The 21,727-nt window shown below is 39.4% G+C and overlaps 1 protein-coding gene across 1 annotated transcript; it reads right to left on the bottom strand.

The window, feature by feature from the left end:
- Positions 1–62: 62 nt before the first annotated feature.
- On the bottom strand, positions 63–20,801 carry TMC3 (transmembrane channel like 3). The gene is made up of 22 exons (XM_062583759.1): positions 20,692–20,801; positions 19,242–19,385; positions 18,048–18,123; positions 16,254–16,335; positions 15,749–15,855; positions 14,295–14,393; positions 14,061–14,203; positions 12,453–12,600; positions 11,433–11,476; positions 11,132–11,279; positions 10,216–10,325; positions 9,974–10,052; positions 9,237–9,482; positions 7,208–7,336; positions 6,427–6,494; positions 6,066–6,194; positions 5,613–5,723; positions 4,942–5,067; positions 3,510–3,588; positions 3,292–3,334; positions 1,817–2,114; positions 63–1,071 (listed from the first exon to the last, which is right to left on the bottom strand). Exons 1-22 carry the CDS (start codon positions 20,799–20,801, stop codon positions 207–209), a joined length of 3,384 nt encoding a protein of 1,127 aa, XP_062439743.1. The 3' UTR covers positions 63–206.
- Positions 20,802–21,727: the final 926 nt, after the last annotated feature.

A 21,727-nucleotide genomic window follows, 5' to 3' on the forward strand; every position in this document is an offset into this window, starting at 1 on the left:
ATAAGTTGGAATCTCTTCCAAATTTCGTAACGTATCAAGTGCAGTATTAAAGTGAGGTACAGTTAGCAGATAAGCACGAGGCTGATGACGTTTTCCCCTGCCTGCGCTGTCATCCCAAAGACCACGTTACAGTTTCTCCAGCGGACCTCAAACGGCAAGTACAAATGCAGATGTACCTGTTCAAAACACAAAAATGGGGCACTTTCTCAGACATTTGAGCACACCAGCTCATTAGGCTCAGCCACACTTAGATCAACACCGTTTTTTGATTTCTTTTTGGTGAGCTTGGCACCCGGTTTCAGGTACTTTTCCTTGCTGTGAATGACCTGGATGTATTGGTCATTGCCGCTGTTCTGTGGATCGCTGCTGGATTCAATGGAAACAGAATCAGATTCTGTTGGAGATTGCTCCAGCTTATGCTTTGACTTAGGTTTCACATGTTGCTCAGGATAGTGCTGGTCAACTTCAACATTTTTCAGGTGTACTTTTTTGTAAGCATACGGGGGCCTATCCAGGCCTAGCTCAAAACCATCATCCCAGGATTTGTAATGCACTTTGGCTATATCCTTGCCCATAAGAACATGGCCATCAGCGTGTTCCCCAATGTAAAATCGGGGTGCTGGGCGAAGATCGGACAGAGAACGGGGGCGATGGGTTCTGATCATCAAGTCTCTCCTGAGATCCTCTTCGTCATCCTCCTCCTCTTCACTGGGATGGGGGGAATACATCCGGTGTGGCGTTCGAACCACATATCTTCTGACATTGCGTGGATACAACTCAATAATATCTCCCCCTTCGTCCATTCTGAAGTGCCTTGGGAGTCGGGAAGTGGAACGGAGCAACTTTTTGCGGGACTCATGTTCATTAACAAGATAATATCTGGTAGCATGTGGTCTACGTCCCACAAAAATGGGAGTTCCTGCCCCAACAACATCTGGATTTACTTGTCGAATACCTTTTCTAAAGAGAGGCTCAGAGTGAACATCTTCAACATGCTTTTTGAAAGTCACTGGTGTGTAGGGCTTTGTTTTACAAAGGTCACTTGCACTCCCATGCACTACGCTTGGGTACCTTTAGGGAAAAAAAACAAAAGGAAAGAGAGAGAAACTTATTTATCAGTATAATTAAGACAGATAAAAGAAATTTATTGTTCTGAAAGTCAAACACTAGACCGTAAGAGGAGATTCTGGAATTTCCATTGTTCAAACTTTTGGGGACCAGTTAGAAACACATGCCAGAAATTAGGAGATACATTTCTTTCCTGGGAAATGGCAACAGACTATTGACCTCTCAAGGTATGTTTCAGATCTCTTTTCTTATGATGATAAAAACTGTGTAAAAATGCTCTTAACTGATCACTAGAAAAAAGCAGGTAGCTGGTGCTTTAACACCAATTGGCTGTCTGAACCAACCTATTGAAAACATGTCACCCTACAGCTAGACCTCCAAAGATATTCCACACAAGTTCCTTAACTATTACTATATGTTTCTTGTTCATGAAAACAGTAACCCCCTACAAACTATTTTAGTTATATGCCAGAAGAGGAGCTTAATATTTGTTTTAGAGGTGTAAGTGAACTCCAACCAATTCATTTCCAAAGTATTATAATCCACTCTGGCGACTGAATTACAAGGGAGAGAGGATGGTGCTGTTACCTTGAACTTGAGTAGTACCAATAAGTGAATCTACTTTTAAAAAATTCCTCAGCTGTTGTACTGCAGAGTTAGTCTGAATGTATAACTATGCTGTAAACACACACAGATATGTCATAGAGCTACTCAAATAAATGCCATTTCAAAATCAAGAGAGTCTTACCTGTTTGTGATGTGGTCACTTCTTGGTTTCTGTACACTTGGTATCGAGGGAGCTGGTGTTAAAGAGGCTGAAGTTGCTGGAGTTGTGTTGACAGGCCTTGCTGCATCAGCTAAGGGCACAGTCTGGGCCACAGACTGGGAAATGGTTTGTATTCTGATGCCTTTGCTCACAGGAGATTCGAAGTTCAAGACACTGCCATTTTTTCGGGGCGTTGAGGACCGAACTGAAGACTCTTGACTGATAATATCGCTTTCTTGCTCTGGTCTCTTGTCACTCCCATCCAGATTCTGGATTCTGGCTAGAAAACCGGAGTTCTTACAGAAACTCTCCAGCACTCTAAATTTAGAAACTGCTGTGTATATGCATTGGCTCCAATTCACCCTTCAGTCCAAGGACCCAGTGCTGACAGACCCCCACAGAGTTTAGCTAGGAGAAGCACTTGTATTGTACTGGGAGACATGGTGATAAAGGGGTGGGACTGGCAAACTGCAGTACACAGCGGACAAAAGATTCTCATAACATTGGTGTATATACAGAAAACACTAAAAATTGCACTGTAGGTGTCTAAAATGAGCAACAAACAAACATCTTTTCAAGAACACAATTGTAGTTTATATTAGACACAATTACCAATATGAAGGTGGCTAAATTCAGGAATCTGACTCCAGTAGCAGCGTGCTCGTCACAGCCAAAAGCTGAATTTGGTTTCTTTTACAAAGAAAATCCAACCAAGAAACATATCTCATTGTCCTTAGTCGACTCTCCTGCTCAGTTATTATGTTGCTGCACATCAAGTATTTCATTATTTCTCTCTTTGCTGGTTTAAATTTTTCCCTAAGCGTGTCAGTAACATTGAGGTCTGTCTATAGGTTACTGAATCATGGCTTACTCCCTCTCCTTGGGGAAGGCACATTTTGACTTGTTCTTTCTTTGGAATAGTTTCACTGGCAGGGATTAGAAAGACTGCCTGCTTCTCCCCATGTTTCCCTGCTATCTCACTGCTAAAATCTGAAAAGTGAAAGGCACGGTTTCACACCCCTCAGGCACAGTAGACAGTTAAGCCTAAAACCTTTTCACTGCATAGGAAGTGTTTGACCCACTCAGGTCAAAGAATAGGAGCCATTCTCTTCTCCCATCTTCTGCCTACTACCCTGTGTATTTTGTGCAACTCTTGACACGATCTGAATGATGAGAGAATGCCTACTGGTTCCTGCCTGCTGGGTAGTAAAAGCAGGAAAATACCAAATCTGTGGATCCCAATGGAGTTTAGGTGTAAACTACACACCTTGCCTGTAGTTTACATCTAAACACTGCCAAGACTAAGTCAAGATGAGCAAAAAAACCATCTAAAGAGGAGGACTCTGCAGGAAACAGATTTTAAAATGTAGCTGAACTTATCTATGTGCATGAGAAATCAAAGTGATTTTGTGTCTAAATGTTTTATTAATAATGATATTTTTAAAACCCCAGCATACCTACTGCCATCTGAACAACCTTTTTCTTATCTTCACTTCTTTCCTAAAATACGTACACAAGAATGAAAAACAGTAGATTACTACAGATGATAAAGGATGATAAACACAGAACTGATTTTATATTGTGAAACACCGAAAGTCACTTTAGAGATTTAATTAAGGCTAGTAATTTCATGAAGAACCACCAACTTGTATGCAAAAAACCACACTGTACTTACTGTTTGGATCTTCATTCTCAGTTGATTGTTGGTGAATTTTAACGATCTTGCAATACTTTGTAGGTAATAAATTAGCATGCTAGAAGTAGAACACAGAGCTGAATAAAAGTCACATCAAACATTCCTGAGAGTTTTCTCTTAGAGGGCTTATGAGTCAACAAAATGGTACACAGGCTTAGTTGCTTTCTAGCATTTCCTTTGTATCATCATCACAGCCCTTTTTCAGGCAGGCATATAGAGAAGTTTTTTAAAAAATATATTGAAAGCTTTTCTTTCTTTCTTTCTTTCAAAACAACAGTTCCAATTGTTCCTTATTTATTTTTTTTTTCATTTCATTTCATTTCATTTTGCAGGCAATCCTGCTCATTCTCAGCTTATTTATTTTAATTCTGGTAAGAAACAAAAGCAACATTTTGATAATTTTTCTCCTCTTTCTTCCAGGCCAAGGTTACTGAACAGAGACACTAAAACTAGAGCTGAGTTTGCACAATCATCTCAGTGTCATTTTGTTGACCTGGTTGGAACAACACCTTGTTTACAGTAGCAGAGCTGAGATCAGATCTGGCCTGACATAATGGATTACACTGGCTTTCAGATTGAGTAAAGAAGTTTTATAAGCTGGACTGTGATACCACAAACATTTACATATGTACTTAGCCATCATTTTGAAGCAGTCAACAGATCTACTTTAATGTGTAAATATATGTTTCTACATGGCAGAAACTTTAGAGGAAAAAGTTAGAAATACAAAACACTGCTTGGGTCTTTCTGATTTGTATAAAAAATCAGGTTGGTGGGGCAAATTCTGCATTAGTCTGTAGGTTATGTGAAAAAAGTGATATAAAGCTACATGTAAATTAGATGATACTTCATAGAAGCAAAGGGAATTTTAAACAACTCAAAAGTAAATATTAATTACCATCTGTGAGCAATTATTTAGAGATGGGAGTAAGCAAGGACTTCCACTGGAAAGTCTTCAGGAAGCTATATTATGTTAACACTTAAGAACAGACCTCCATAATTGATTTATCTTGTCAGGAATCAGGATGACTGGATAGCCTCTTAAAATGATAGACTAAATCTGTACACAGTCCTAATGACCATGGGGAAATGGAAAATTAATTTCTGAGAAGAAAATGGTATTTTAAAACTTTGTGGAACCAACACCACTGTAAGGATTGACATTATACAATGAACTTGCTTTAGCATAGCACCCCAGAAAGAGAAATTACTTTGGAGATGTGATGACATTCTTTCAAAATACTCTCATTTTCATTTGATCCCTACAGCATGCATTCAATAAGTTTTTTTCAGATATGCCTAAGAAAATAATGCAGTGTTTGTTACGTAAGTGTTAAAATTTGTCTCTTTAGAGATAAGCCTAGGATTAATACAATTCGGTTAACTTTGCTATGAAAATCAAAGAACTTACAACAGAAGTAGCAGTGCAGGGAGGACAACCACAGGACTGCTGATGTATGTAATCACTGTGTTGAACCACGCAGGAAAATCGTTTTGAATTGTTTCTGAAACAATATCATATATTTTTTCTTGTCCGCTACAAGAGGGGGAAAGATGATAGTAAAATTAAGTTGTAGCAAATTCTTGTAAAGTCAAATTTATAAGCAATGTTGCAGTGAACAAACAAGAAGTTTCATCCATACTTTTGAACAGTATAGTCAAAAGGAAAATATATATATATATATATATATATATATATATATATATAAGCTACTTGTTTCATTATTTAGTTTTTAACAAGTTTTCAAAAGCGCAAAAACATTGACCACCCCGGGCAGTGCTTGAATTAAAACACCTTATGTTCACAAGACAGTGATATGTGGTAGATTGCTTGGTGGTACATTACATATGTAAACATAAAGCAATTGAACTATGCATATAATCCAAAATGTTTAAGCTTCATTGAGGACTTTCATATATTCAGCTAATTAATTCTTGAATGGGAAAACTGACAATACAAAAACATAGTCCTCTCTATAAACTTTTATTTATTGGTAATTTGGGTATTATTGAATTTGATGAATTTATTGGGAGAGGGAGAAATAAAATCTTTGCAGTTTTCATTAGTCCATAGCAACTTACCTGAAGGGACCACAGCTTAAAGATGGCTTGTATCGAGCAATGGCAAAAATTGTTGGTAGCATGCATAAGAACAACATGAACAGCAACATGGCCAAGTAGAAATTATTGGATCTGCAGGAAGACATAACATTTTTCAGATTATACTAATCAGAGGGAAAAACAGAACATGAAGACTAATTCTGTGTCTACATAACGAGTTCAAGATCTATGTTTCTGAAAGATCAAAATCATTCTGTTACAGTTAGAAAGTCTGCACAGAGCCGTGACGAACAGACTCTTCATGATAAGAATTCTATTTGCACTGCTTTCCAGATGTCACTGCTAGAGCTAGAAAACTATTTATAGTACCATGCTATAAAAACCATTACCAAATTCTCCTCTCTCCTCTTTTGTTTCTATACACAGAAGCTATTTCTGTTGTCTGCCATTGCTTTATTCTTTGTTTGGACTAACCGAGATGCTCTGAAAACCTGCTGATGTGGTACATTACACGTTAACACAGCCCAGCTCCTCAGGTACATGAGTCCAATCAACTTGAGAACATTGAATGCAGGTAAGCAAGGTGAAAAGAAGGCTCCCATCCTAGAAAAATAATGTCATTTCAGTGCCCAGTGTTGCCAGAAGCAATTTTAGCAGCAAAAACATATACCAAGCAGTTAATCAATGGCTCACATTATCAACAATCTCTTAATACAGTAAAGTATAAAAGGATGCTGTAGTAGTTGCCTATTTGGATAGGCCGCATTGGGAATTACCACACTGACTTGGTAATCCACCAACAAAGGACAAGAAAAATCACTTAAAGATTGCATACCAGATCATTCCTTGGTTGTAGACCAAATGCAGTACATTCTCTGCAATTTTGAATTCTCCATATTCCGGCTACAAGAAATATAGCATAAGTGGAATTAATTTTTTCAGATCATCGAGCTGAATCAGTCTGCACGAACAGCATATAACTTGAAATCTCCAGAGTAAATACCAGCCCTGGACAGGCAGTAAGAACACAGTAAAACTTACCTTATTGCCTGAAATAAATAAATAAATAAAAACTAATTCCTTTCTAATTTACTCCATTTGTTTAGTAACAGACAACGAGAACAGAGCTTAAGCTTTTATACCAACAGCTGCTTGCTAACCAGGTATGATCGTGATTTTTTTTTTTTTTTTTTTTTTTAAGGGCTACATGCTTTTATTTACTGCTTCTTGGAGCAACAGGGATATATTATCCTACATTATGGATAGGTGTTACGGCTACAAAAAAGAGGATGTAGGGAACAACCCGTGCTCTGTATTTTGAAAAGACCCACAAGTTACTCATCTTTGACTGTGGGACCGCACTGTAATCTCATTTTGGAAAAGAAGTAGAAGTTTTGACCATGGCCATAGGGGTAGCTTTGGGAAAAACATCCAACCTCATCGTTTACCCAGTATCCTCCATTTTATACCCAGTTTACACAGCTTGGCCTGTGCCTTTATAGATAAATGCTACTGAGAAACTATGTGCTGAAAGGCTTTAAGGATGCTCAGTACTAAGGGAATAAGCCTACCCAGTCTCGTCATCTTAGTTCGTTAAAATTAAAGCATGTACTTACAAATTTGCTTTCGAGATCCCAACACCAACAATCACTTAAATATCGGACAAAGAGTCCACGGAAAAAATCAATCAACAAGATGCTTGCGACAGTGAAAATCATGTCGATAATTGACAGCTTCAGCATTTCCTGAAATACAGATTGTTCAATATACTGAGTCATTCTCAAAACAAATGGACATGCCATACAGCTCTGTATGATTTATTTTGCATTTATATTTGCATTTTGTATTTCAGCTGAAGTTTAGTATTCTGATTAAATGGTGATCTGAATATATATTTTCTTTTAGCTTTTCCTGTTTAATTTTTTTTTATTTACTTGCCTTTATTCTAACAAAGTAAAAACGTAATCAAATTTTCAGTACCTCTTCTACTGCTTGCAGCAGTAAAACTCTGGTCATAGCAGTTTCAAGCTTTCTTTTTAATTGCCTTTATGAAAATTTATCTAAAAAAGCTGAAACATTTTGTGTATTTTGTTGTAGTCAAACCCCTTATTGGACTGGCTGTTACACACACTTGCTAAGTGTTTCATGCTGAGAAATGGTTACTCCTCACACAAAACCAAAACTCAGTGGCAGTAGGATCACTAAGCCATGGAAGATCTGTATAATACTAAGATTTGTAAGTGTTTTGGGTTATGCTATAATTCACAACTTTTAAAGCATACAATTAAATCAAAAACATATTTCCAAACATTTCCAGCCCATCCTGGGGGGGGGGGGGGGAACAACAGAAACCACCAGTTATAAAATATTTCTGGCTACCTAAATACGATGTAGATACTCTCTACTCCAAAGACCAAGTGAGTTTCAGTGAGTGAGATGTATGAATAGGGAGAAAGGCATACAAGAATAGAAATCAGCCCAATAAACCTAGAAGGGGACTTTTGCCCCCAATTATCAAACAGCTTGCGGAGCAAGACTTAAAAAAAAAAAAAAAAAAGAAAAAAAAAAAAATCTTGGAACAAAGAGCTAAGCAAGCAGGGACATACTGACATCATTAATATCTCCTGTCTAGGTAACTAGATTAAGGGCAGCACTGACAGCTGGAGGCCAAAGCACACTGGGATCAAATAACATCCTTCATATTCTGTGTGGTTAAACACTCTCTATGTATGTTTTAATGTTACTATCAGCCACTAAAAGTAAAGGCTACAAATAACAAGTAATGTTCATTTCACATGCAGGGAAACAAAAAGTGTCACACAGAACTGCAGAAAAGTTGAGGTTGGTAGGGATCTCTGGAGATCATCTAGTCCAGCTCCACTGCTCAAGCAGGGTCACCCAAAGCACATTGCAGAGGATCACATCCAGGCAGGTTTTGAGTATCTCTAGAGAAAGAGACTCCACAACCTCTCTGGGCAACCTGATCATATTGTGTCTGCAGGTTTTCTGCAACTGTGAGCACATGTGTACATGGCACTAGCACCCAACTGGCTCTGTTCCTGTGGACTGACAGCAGTTGGAAACCTTTTGCTGTCCCTTTGCTGTCTGAAGAAGTGGAAGAAGACTCAATTCTTTTCTGATTTACAAAGGCAGAATGAATAAGAGAATGCAGAGATACAGCACAGTGACCAAGTGCACAGTTTCACAGATCACATTCGCATCTATCCAAGTAGCGTTTGAATCAGCACGGGACTGACTTCTAAAAAGAGATTAAAAGATAGGCAGCTTGTTACTGTTTATACATTTTTATAGTCATGTTTCTATGCATGAGTTCAATAGGACGCATCCTATTAAAAACGGGACCTGTATCTGTACCACACATCTGTAGAAATCTGCTGTGCAGAGCTGAAGACAGAGATCAAAGCCTGGGAAAAGGACATTTGTACAACAGTAAACACATTATAGTTACTGAACAAAAAGAAAGCTCACATCTGTGACTCTTATCACTCTGCATAAAAAGTCTGCTAAAAGTCTGAAATTTGCATAAAGAAAACTTTTGAAATAGAACTCAACACAACATAATTTAAAATCATAGTCAGATGTGGATTAGGAATAAATTGATGAGACAATAAAACAGTAACATACTTGACCAACATACGTCTCCCAGCACTGATCCTGTGAATTTTGAGTATTATAGTCAAAGGAAACTGTTTTGTTAACCAGTGAGTCAGAAACCGTCAAGTTTGTGGTGCGACTGTCTTCCAGTGTTATAGTGGTGTTTGTCTGAATTTGTACATCAGGAATAGTTGTAGATAAATTGTTTTCTTCAGGAAGAGTTTTGGTTGCTAAGAAGCTGGTAGAATTACTTGCATTGTTGTTAACTTCAGAGTCCTGAAAGAATAAATGTACTTAAAGTGAAATTTTCATCTATCCTTTCTGACTTAAAACTCCATGCTTTCTAAAATGTACGCGCAAATGCATTTCTGCAAGTATTTTCAAGCAGCAGTTAGGTAACTGTCAAGTAGCTGCCAAAGTACATTCATGTGAAATTCATAAGGACGATACTGTAAATTGATTTTAGGTAGCTGGAAACATTTGGCCTAAGTTGTGGCTATATAGTTTTTTTTTAAGTAGCTAAGCAATGCAGAGGAAATCTGTTTATTTAAACTATCCACCAGCAATCAAGTGGATCCAGTTATCCCCCCAAATTAAAAATATTTGTAAATGAACATTACAGACTAAACTTGACTCTACTAATAATGTGTTTTAATACTTTGATTTCAAACAATTTTACATCTGACTTCACGTATACTACAATAAAAGGAACTCCATCCGTAAAGCTAGCTGGTTTTACAGGTTATAAAACATCAAGCTAAACTTACAGTGACACTCATACTGTCCACTTTATCCAGGAGAGCAATGATTAAACTGTAGAGGTTTCCCAGATACAGAACAAGAACCCTGAAAACAACAGGAATGAGATACCGGTTACCAGCATTATTATCCCACAGGCTTCTTACGCATTCTCCGTTGTGGATGAGGTAAACCTTGCGACCAGGACACACATCTCCTCCTCCTCCCTTGCTCCCCACATTGTTTCTACGCTGTATATTATTCCCCATACCTGGCAAGCTGAAAACGAAGAGTGGTCCTCGGATGATACATCTCTAAAGCTGCCACAAGTTCAAAAGCAGAGGGTGCAATCATTGTAATTAGGGACACAACAACGCTTACCTACAGAACAGAAAGACGTAACATTTTTGTAGCTTTCCACGTAGATCTCTGGTGACTTGATGGCTGATTGAAACACTACTGCTGTGTATGCTCTGGTGATTGCTGTTCTTGGAGAATATGCTTTAGAAAGTTACTATTGACATCAGGAATAACAGTAAACAAGATCCAAAATTATAAGTCTGCAATAGGAGAGTCTTTACTTGGAGTCTTTACTCCAGACAGTTATGTGCTACCTTTAAAGCTATTACGTTATTAAATAAAATAAAAAACTTAATGTGCAGGAAATTGGAAGACAGCATCTTTAGCTGAATGGTTCTCCAAACCCATTCAGTTCTTGTTCTCAGTATCCACTCCTTCCTCTGAAGGGAAATACTCACAGAACATTCAGTATCTTCCAGCTGAAATCAATGGCTATTGTCAAAACTGATGCCTTCTTAACAGTTTTCTCTGACCCCTTGGCCTATTGTCCCTCAGCTCAACTGTGGGCACAAACGTAGATTTGTAAGTGAGAGAAGAGAGTTTATGCTTTGTCCTCACAAAATCAGGGCCGCCTAGAAGTGCAGTCTCTGTACAAGAAGGAACTGCTGCACTCCTCTGCCCACTTCAGCTCTGCTAGCGCCGTGCTGCAGCACAGAAGCGGCAGTGCGCAAAGGGAGATCCACGTGACCACAGCTCTGCTATCTTGGTTCCTCATTCTCCTGGCAACTCTCTCGTGACTACACCTTAGTGCACCCTGCTGCTATCCGAGAGCCCTGAAACAATAATCCTATGTCTAACACCAAGGTGTCGTACACAAAACATTGTACCTCATTTTTTTCCCAAAGAGTCAATTCCTTTTTGGTGCGCTCTAATTTTTGGGATCGATCCACAACAAAGTAAATGATGTAAATACTTCCAGCAAGAGAGAGAAGCACAAGGATGTTTGCAATAATCCTTAAGCTTATAGTCACAGCCCTGGAAAAGAATCACACAGCTAATGCAGTTGGTTGTCTTATGGCACTAGGGCTTTTTCTAACATGATTTTTAGACTTATGAAACAAGTACATCAGCACTGCTATTTGCATTGAAACAGTGCTTTAGAAAGTATCTCTGATCTTACATACATACAGGTTTTTGCTTTTCGTCTTTTCCTGCTCTTCCAATATAGCTTCCTTGAAAAAAAAAAACATCATCATTTTAATAGCATTCAACAAAATACATATATTCCTCACACAAGCTACCAAGTATACTAATGTCTTCACATCCTGGAGGTGCCAGGATAAAAATACCTCTCTGTCCTGCGTAGCTTTTTAGAAGTGCTAATTGAGTTTAAGCAGTAAAGGAGAAACAAAGACACAGTAATTGAATACTCGTGCACTTTAGTTTCTGTTGTCTCTTGCTGTTGTCCCATTTGCTTTAACTGAGTACCTGCAAAGATTTACATTACCAGAGCTTTTTGCAGGACATGCTTATGGAATCCATGTCAGTATTGTAACACAGAATTGTCAAAAGTCATCCTTGGCCATTGAAATAACTAAATCTCTAACCTATTACACAGTTTGAAGCAATCTGATCCAAAACTCGTGGAATAACTTGCTTTTGAGGAAAACCGTATCTGTTTTTAAATACTAAGTGGAAAAGATCTGTATTTAATGCATCTTCTTCAAATTGACAGAGCTGTAAGATATACCTGGGCCATTTGTTTTGGAGAGATAAAATAAGTGAACACTTTTATATTTTAAAAGTATTTTTGCTTCCACTATTCAATGAAATTGCATCACAAATTTATTTCAATGAGTCTAACTTTTCACATTTACAATGGTATGGAATAAAACATGTCATGAAATACAATGTTTTTCTTGAGACAGAACATGACAGAACGAAATGGAATGACAGTGTCAACAAGAAGTCACATCAGAAGATGTCCTATCCCCATTTTAATTTCTGTCATCAGTATAAACAAGAAATCTAGATTCAACGCATGGTACAACTGTGATACCACAGAGATGTGATAAGCCCTCCCCTAGGCAAACAGATCCAGAAATGAGTACTCAGAAGCAATAGGGAATATAGGGGACTGAGAGAAAAAGCACATTTAATTTACAAATCAACAAAGAAATCAAAATAATTCATAGGTCAGTTGCTCACCCTAATGCTATTAACTATTGCAGCAGCTTTGCTCTCTGCAGCCTCGGGGTTTCCTATTAAATAGTCCCAGGCACAGAACAGTCTCCAGCAGAAAGTGTAATTTTCGTCAGAGGCACTTGCTAAACTCATTCTCGAGTTCTTTGCCATTCTGTAAAAGAGAACAAATATTCACTGTTGTCAATAAGTGAAGATGTATATGAAGGAAGTCAATGGTTTTGTTCATAGTTTTCAAATGTTTACATCTTTAAAACTGCCAAAAACTGTGGTAAATAGTGTCATTCTCAGCAGTTCTCTGAAGAAACTAAAAACTTGGTGAGGTTCAGAGAATGAATCAGCTTGAACTTCCCTTATGTTCAGAAGCGTCTGACTTTGGAAGGGCAGTTCTATGACATTTGCAGTCTTTACAGCTGACAAATAAAGCAAATTAAGTCCATGGGTGTAGCGAGGTTTAATATATTTCAATTTTAAGATCTCCAGGTAGGATCCAGGTAGAAGATACTATAACGTAAGATCACTATTACTGTGATTATGAGTCAGTCTGCAAAACTAGTGATCATGCACAAGATCTGCTCGGTTTTTGTATTGCTTTCATCTCAAAATATACGTTGTCGTCAAACAGAAACACAGGGCCATTTTGCACACCAGAGCGGGTGGGTGAGGCCTGCTCAGCTCAGGTAGGCAAGAAGGCAGAATATTGCAAAGCATAAGAAATGTAATGAAGATTAATAGCTTATGAAAGAAAGGACATCCAAAAGGACAACGTAAAAAAGGGAACAGTGAGCAGGCAAGCAAAGAGGCAGTGGGCTGTGTCAGACAGAGAAAAGCTAATCACATCCCTAAAAACTGCGGATGTGCAGACTGGTCTCAAACATACCAGTGACCCAAACTAGCAGACAGAAAGGGGAAGGAACAGTTTGGAAACTGATACAGGTATTAAGCAATGCTAAAAATCACCGTGGACTGCACTGTGTCTGGTAAATAGTTATGGAGAGGGGAAGGGAAGTGGAAGGAGAAAGGCCAGAGTGACCCTGCCCCAGTGCCGGCATCGCACGTGCCTCGACTCGTGGTCAGCACTGGCAGGTTGCTCCTTCTCCCGCGCAGCTCCGGCTCCTGGCCCTTAAACAGCAAAGGCAACGAGCTCGTATTTGAACGGGATGCCGCATACCAGCTGAAATGATGCCAAGGCTGTTTCGTGCATGACAGCATTTTTGTATTTGTACTTCAATAAACGGGAATAACAATGCTGAAAGCATTACATTTAAATCTATATTCCTTTCATTGTAACATTTACATCAGGAAAGCGGACAACAGAAAACACTTCAATGAGAGTCAGACCTTATTCTGCAACACACAAAGGGCACAGAGCTCCCAAACCCCATGCACTGTGCATTACTGCTCTCCTGTGAGAGAAACTGGGAGAGAGAGAATGTAAACGACAGCAAGATAAAGAGCAAGCTAGAATTTAACTCAATCTGCCTCCCTGATATTAGCCGACTTGAACAGGTTAATTGAACTATAGGGAATAAGTACAGAGGAAATGGGATAAATATACTGTTGACAGTTGTCTGTACATGAAAGCTCACAAACAGCAATACGTGGAAATCTTACTTTTTTAAGAGAATGATAAAGCTGTAAGCGAACACTGCCATTCCAACAAGGAAGTAAGCAAGAGGCAGCCGGTACCCAGCTTTCCCAATCTTCCTGTCACGACCATAGTAGCCATAAAACAACACAGAGTACTGGAGATAGCCCTGCAAAGACCAGACTCCGTGAATACGAGCACCAACCCCTAGCTACAACAGAACAACAACGCAAAGCAACAAAGAGCGGTTTTAGCCTTGCCCCCAGTGACCAGATGGTGTCCAGATCTTGCGCAGATGCAATATGCTCCTTGGGAATGGTCTTGCTGACTGTGCTCCCAAACGGTGCTCCGGCCAGTAGCTGAGAAGAAGGGACAAGGTCTTAGAAACTGCGTGAAGGCCACCGGACTGCAGCAGCTGCACGGCAGAACGCGCACAGCGCTGCCTGCACGGGTGACGCTATGAAGATAGCAAGTATTTCGGTCATTCGTCGTCCCAAGCTAGCAACTTTCTGAGAAATCCTGCATTCAGTTTTGACTAAACCAGCTGGCTTTTTGCCATCTGAGCTCTACCTTTTAGGTAACTGAGTGCTCTGTGGACATCTTAGAGATGGGTGAAAACTGACAATAGGGGTCAACTTAATTAACAAAAATCTCTTTTGAGATGAACAGTTAAGTTAATTAACAACTTAAGCATTTTTAAATTAAATATGTTTGATTTCAAAATGGTACTTCAAGACAAAATCTACTTTTACTTAATAATAAAAATAATGATAAAAATACCTTTTTTCAATTTACTTTGTTTTTTGAGCGCCTTTTTTTAATTAAGTCAATGAGAAGAAAAAACAGATATTCATATGTTTCTGACAACATCATTAAAGCACTGGTTATGTAAGACAGTATTTATAAATCATTTGTTATGTTAACATACATCCCCATCTCCTCTCTTCTATCGTGGGGCAAGATAGGGCAGGTGTGTAGAGCGCGGTTTATCTCCTTAAGATTCTGAAAGTTCACCAACTGACCTAATCTGATCTTATCACTTAGGTCAATGGAGAAAGCCGGGTTCCTTCACAGGCCGGTCAGCAACATTTTCATACCAAACGTCAGCTGGAATGAATTGTCTTTTGGGGGTGTTCAACTGTTGTTGTGGACTAGAGGAGGAGTGTAGGTGGTAAGTTTAAATTATTTTTCATAAATTTCAGATGTCTATTGTATTAGATACACTATTAGATTTGTATTTCACAGTTTCTTGTTAACAAATAGTCTTATCTGGATGCAACTAAAAGTTGGGGCTGTTCAGAAATTCAAGATCTGATTTCTAATGAACAAAAACCTGATTCTGGGGGGGGGAGAGGGGGCGAGGGGGCAAGGTTATGTTTTTCTTCCTGTAAGTGACATTAGCAGGGCTTGAGCATACCAACTGCAGCTTCTGGGATTTGGTTCTCCATTTTAGTAACCAGATATAAAAAAATATATATATCTTATATAAAAGCATTAATACTTCCTTGACAAAATATCATCTCTAACATTAATAGCAAGATTCTCTTATCCTTTGGTAGAAACAAATCTTCACAGTGGAATTTATTTTAAATAATTTATTTTAAATTGTAACTTTAAAACTGATACATGCCTTTAAGCTTAGCATTTGCTTAATTCAAAAAGGAAAGTGCAACAGTGCAGCATTCCTTTGTAAATATTAACGATGGGTTCTTACCTCTGGTAAGACTACAAATGCTCCTGTCATTATGGTAAGCACGATATTGATTCCAAACAGCCATCTCAAGAAGATGAAGTAAGAGGCCACTCCAGACCCAAAATGACCTTAAGCCACAGAAAACAGTTATCTGAGCTACACAGTGTATAGAAGCTGGTACCATTTATTCACGAAGCATTATTTGAAGAGTAAAAAGAAAATAAATACCTGCCCCATTCTTGCAGGGCAAATAGCTAGGTAGAAAAGAAAAAGTTACTGTGTCAAAGAGAAAATATATTTGCAACACCCTGTGGTGGGGAAGTCTGGTAATTTAATCACCAGCAGTATTTACACGGGAAGCAGTTATGTTGGGTGATGTAAAGCATCCACCTTCATGGTAGATTCCATGTCACATTCAACTCTGGGTAAATGCGGGACTGACCCAAGGATACAGTCCTGTAGACTATGATAAGCTATACCCAAATCTTCCTGTATCTTCAGAAGCATTTTTAATCTTTGTACTTACTCTCTATTTTCTTTATTCTCATTTCCCAAGGAATGAATATTACCACAAAATTATATGCAAGTCGAATAAACTTCCTCCAAAGCTGAGGGGGGAAAAAAAACACAGAACTGAGATGTGCATTACTTTTACATGAGAAAAGAGCAGTTAATGTATCAGAGCATTTGCTCTCTCATCTGGGGTCAAAAAGCATATTAAAAACATTAATTACACACACACAGAGCATGTCTGTGAGGTAAGATGGATAAAACCAACTATGGCATAGTTCAGAAACATGCAAAACACAGGAGGCACAGGACTGTGCTTACTAGGAAACTGCCAAAAAATACGACACAGAGAGACCGCCAAGATCAAGGACGAGAGCCCTCAATCTACCTGTTTTACACACGCAGGATCAGGAGGAACCCACAGCAGGAAGCAGACAGGCACCACTCTCTCACCTCCTCAATGGATAAGGGCCACAGAGGAGAGGAGCCACAGAAAAGGCCCAAACTTCACGTCATTGCAGAGAGCCAGGCACGGTGCTCTCACACCAAACCTCGCCTGCAGAACCACCCGAGCAACAAACCCAGGCAAAACTTCACAAAACAACTCAAAGCAACACAGAACCTTTGCAAGGGGTCTATGGACCCTTTGGCAATGAGAAAGAAGGAGTGACTAGACCTCAGAGTAAAAAGAGGCATTTTTAAAGAAAAGCAGTCAAGGCAGAATTTGAAAACAGGTGGATTTAGGAATGCAGGTCCTTGAGAAGGATTGTGTAGAATATTTCCTATATTTAGACTAAGCCAATACTGATCATAGCCTCTATGTAATTTGTGAAGGAATCCCATTGCACTAAACATAGAACTGAATTTCTAGGACAAACAAATGAACACACTGCCAGCTTCACATTTAAGAGAAGCATAACTTCGAGAAAGAACAAGCTTTCATATTCAACAGCAACAAATTCAGCTGCTGTAATTCTCAAGTCTGTATATTACAATTTACACCTGCAGAAAATTCGTGGTTATATTTTGCAAAGTCTTTGTTCAACTTCTATTTTTTTGCATACCCAAAGAAAAGCATCTTCCTACATACAGTGGGGTATTAATATGGGAGGAGAAACACAAAGCCATGTGTAAAATTGAGCCCACTTTTTCATTTGTTGAATGAATTTACAATAGCAACAGGAAAATAGTATTTGTATATCATTCATTTTACAGTGTCTTTCATAGCACAGGCAGATATTTAAAAAACCCAAACTGTATTTTAGTCAGCAGCAGTGTCAATATTATATCATGAAATCTAATCTCTTGAAACCAGAGAATTAAATCACATTTTAATTAATGAATATATCAATCTCTTTGATCAAAGTTAATCCATTTTTATAGTGATAAAAGGATTTTATTGCATGAATTTGAAGTATTTTATTTTAAAAAGATGCTGTGAGTTGCATGAGAATTGCTAGGATTGCTACTTTCATTTGAAATGGAGTTCACAAGGCTGAGAAAGGAATCAAGCTGCAGGTTGTGCAGCAGATATATAGATTATACAGAATTGTCCATGTCAGCAGAAGTAGCATTAGTTAAAATAATTATATAGCTATCATCTCTTTTCCTGCCTACTGTGTATATGAACAAAAAGGAAAATTCACAATAGACAAAAAGAAGCTTTTAACTGCTTCCCCACCGCCACCTCCCAAGGAGTTCTTGACTTGGAGATGAGGATTTTATAGAAAACACACTTCTGCATATGAAATCTGCAAATAATCATTGATATAGAAAAAAAAATGTAATTTAAGAAAAAAAACAGACATACCTCTGCACCAGCTGCTTGGTACCCTCTTGTTCTAGTAAGTCTTCCTTCATACTTCAGCACAATCTCTTTAGCTTGTCTGCACAAGAAGGTTGAACTTCGTTTTACATTGATCGTACTACTCTGAGCCTCTAGTTCTACACAAGCAGCAACTAGCAAAGCTGTCAAATGCCGTGAAATCCTGGCATAGGTTGGCTAACCATAAACTCCTGAATCAGGCAAAACTTTACTTTAAGAGGATTTTATTATCATTTTTAAAATAATGAGAGCTTTGTTTGAGAAACCTTAGCATTCAAAACTTTCACTGTAGGAAGAATTCTCTATTATATTTTTTTTCTCCACCCTTTCAATTAATGTCTCTTTCTTTTAAAATGGGCCAACCTAAATGAGTAAAATTAAAAAGGTCCCCATCACTGTCTGGTTAATCTTCTGTGGATAGCAACCCCCTTTCTGTAAATAGTGTGGAACTGTTGCAAGGTGCAAAGAGAAGCATATTCAGCTGACCCTACTTCTGGTCGTAATCAGCCTTTGACTTCAGGAGAAGGTGGATGAGGGTTATCGGAAGCTCATCAAGATAAAAATCATACAGCAGCAAGAAGGCAGCAAGTCACAGACTCTGCATAAAAGAGAGAAAACTCTCTTTGCTTCCCAAGACAAAACAAGGACTCGACTGCTGGTGGATTTTAACTAAAATGCCATTCTAGTATCAGACAGTACTACACTGAACGTACCTTCTAAACCTACAAGTGTGGAGTAGTTATTGCTATTTGCAACCTGTGGAAATTACAGACCACCTTCTATTCTCTCGTTCCATGAAGCCTCCCTGTTGCCCTACAGGGTTATCTTGAAAGCAGCATGGGACAGAGGGAAACAGCTCAAAAATGTATCACTGAGATTTACCAGAGCGCACAGCCTTTCCTTAGGCCTCCAAACAGCAGACGCTCTGCTCGCTGGTTAAACAGCAGAGGTGTGATTTTGTGCTGTGACATGTTCAGAACTGCTTCATCCTGCAAATCCTGGGGCTGCTGCCTTCAGGACAGCCCTCCGCTCTCATAGGAGGGTGTTCACAGTGTAATTTCCTAGCAGTTCTTATTCATTGCTCTGCTCATCCTGTTCCAGCTTAGACTGAAATACTTCTGAGGCTGGAAACATTGCTCTGATCCTCGGATCTGAAAGCTTTCGTACAAGCTGTGTTACCTGAGCGCCCTCAGTTTCTGCCTCATCGGCCACGGCCTGCAGCGGATGTTGGACATAATCTCCTTCTGATACTGTATATTCTGAAAGATCTGCTCTGGGTCGTGACGATCAGCCTTTTCTTCACCATTATCATTGTCTGAGTTACTGAGCAGCCCAACGTGCACCGCATGGGAGGAAAAACAGAAAAAACACAAGAGAAATCATTCTGATTCAGATCCCCAGCAAACTGTAGACTTGCACATGGATCCAGTCTATTAGAACAACGTAGCAGCAATGAGCTAGGGACCTTACAGGATCTTCTTGTTTTACAGTCGATGAATAATTGGGATGATTTCCCCCTCTCTGCGATGTAACTCTCCCCATCACCCTTGCCTGCTCAGCCATAAATTATCCACATTTCCCACTAGGAATGCAAATCTTTCCACTCCCAGCATTTCAAAACATACAGCTTGTAAATCATGCTATCAGGACACTTCATGAATTTTTCTGGAACAAAGTGCTGCCTAACCATTTTCAACAAGAGCACTTAACATACATTTATTTACCATATGGGATTGATCTTTTACGTTGATGGTAACAACAATAAAATATTTCCTTGTTAAAATGGGGGAAACGTATTCTTAGAATGCCCTGGCCTTTTGTTACCTTTCCCTATGGATAAGGGACAGAAGTGTGGGACCCTCAGATAACCAAGAATTACACATCCCTGCAAAAAAATTGATGCGTCTCTAAGCAGATTTCTGTGGATGATAATTAAATCATCTTTTCTGATGTTGTCATCACATCTGTCACATCTGTGGTGACAGCTCTCATTCCACATTTGAAACAAGGTATCGTGTGTAAAGCAGCAGCAATATTCATTCTTGTAGGGGACTGCATTTTAAAATCTGTGTCAGTTGAACTTCCCCTCTGAATAAAACAAACAGAACTGCAAAATACTGCAACAACAATATCAGCTAGCAAGTCTTCTAATTGCACGGCCATATATTTGTTGGGAAAGTTCCCTACAATTTTGCTGAAAAAGCAGCACCCTTTAAATGACTTAGAATTAAGTCGTAACAGAAGCCACGCTTCGTAGGATCATTTGAAGAATGTGCATAGTCAGATCACAAATGCATCCGTCCGCTCTCCTGTCTCTGACCCCCGAGCACGCTGGACACCCACAGCAAATACATAATAAGCAGGACAACAATAAAGGATTGGTTTTTATCCTGCTCTACCCTGAACTCATTTGAGTTACACTGGAGAAGTTTGTGGTACACTATCGAACAAGATTTGTGAAAATAAAATAGAGGGTTAAAATAAACCTAAATATAGAAAAAGACTTTTATTTTCCCCCCTCATATTCATCTTGCTATGCTGTTTAAATGAAAGGCAAAAGACAAGATCCCGCTTTCTGGCTAGGTCAGGAAGATTTACACCGCAGGCAGAAGAGGGGAAGCTCTCCTACCTGTGGGGTGGCTCCTGGTAGGTGTAGATGCTCGCGTGCCGTTTCACCGTCCGATACTTCTTGCAGGACTTTGCGCTTCTCGCTGCAGCAGACCCCGTTTCTGCTGCCATGGTGGCAGCTGCCGCCCGCACCGGGCGCAGCTCCACCACGCCGCGAGGAAGCCGGTCGGACGTCTCGTAAGCAGTGGGATGCTCGGGAGCGGAGAGCCGGGGCGGAGGGCTGCCGGCCGCCCGCGCCCCGCGAGACCCCGCGGCGGGCGGCGCGCGCCTTAAAGCCGCAGCGTGCAGCAGCCCCCGCCGCCTTCAGCCGGCCTGCCGAAAACGAGCGGGAGACGCAGCCCAGCGGTCGGGCGGCTGCACGCCTGAATGAAAAGCCAAGATTGAAAAACGTGGTGTCGTTTTCCCACGCGACTTGCAGATCCTTTCCCGGGGGGGGGGGAGGGGGGGTAACCTTGGCCGAATCTGAGGGCTGCTCCTTTCCCGGGCTGAGGCCCCAACTTCTCAGCATGAGCTACATTCATTATACCTAGATTCATGTCTCTCGGATGTACCAAAATACCTGATATTTAGACAAGCACAGATTACCAAGCAATGCACTTTTTCTAGATAGCTGCAGTATCTTAGTTACGCTCAATTCCATCAATAAATTGCATCATTTTTAAAGTTTAAAATAAACATTTTCAAGATTTTTGGTAACAATAATGGTGATTCCTAGATCAAAAAGACACTGGAAAACATTACTGTCTGATGCTTACTCATTTCTTGAGCTCTACTGCTTAACTAATTTTATTACAAAATTAATAGTTACTAAATGTATATCTACCAAATAGAAAATCACTTTAAAAGATCTCCATCTCACTTCCTGTATGTCCTGGGGCATGTTTTTGCACTTTTATGTCTTACTTCCCATCTTCAAATAAGGATAACATTTCTGCTTTTCACAAAAATGGCATAAAATATATAACAAATGTCAAAGCACTCTAAGTCCATTGTATCATGCCCCTGTATTACTGCATCATTAACTATCCATCAGGTGG

This window comes from Rhea pennata, chromosome 10 (assembly GCF_028389875.1).
Source record: "Rhea pennata isolate bPtePen1 chromosome 10, bPtePen1.pri, whole genome shotgun sequence".
In the NCBI taxonomy this organism is placed as follows: Eukaryota; Metazoa; Chordata; class Aves; order Rheiformes; family Rheidae; genus Rhea; species Rhea pennata.

Coding starts and splice junctions, on each gene's coding strand:
- TMC3 (XM_062583759.1), bottom strand. CDS start 20,801: ATGGCAGCAGAAACGGGGTCTGCTGCAGCGAGAAGCGCAAAGTCCTGC. Junction 14,394..15,748: donor CATTTGTAGTCTTACCAGAG/GTAAGAACCCAT, acceptor CCTTCTTCTCAG/CTACTGGCCGGAGCACCGTT. Junction 11,280..11,432: donor AAGACGAAAAGCAAAAACCT/GTATGTATGTAA, acceptor ATTCTTTTCCAG/GGCTGTGACTATAAGCTTAA.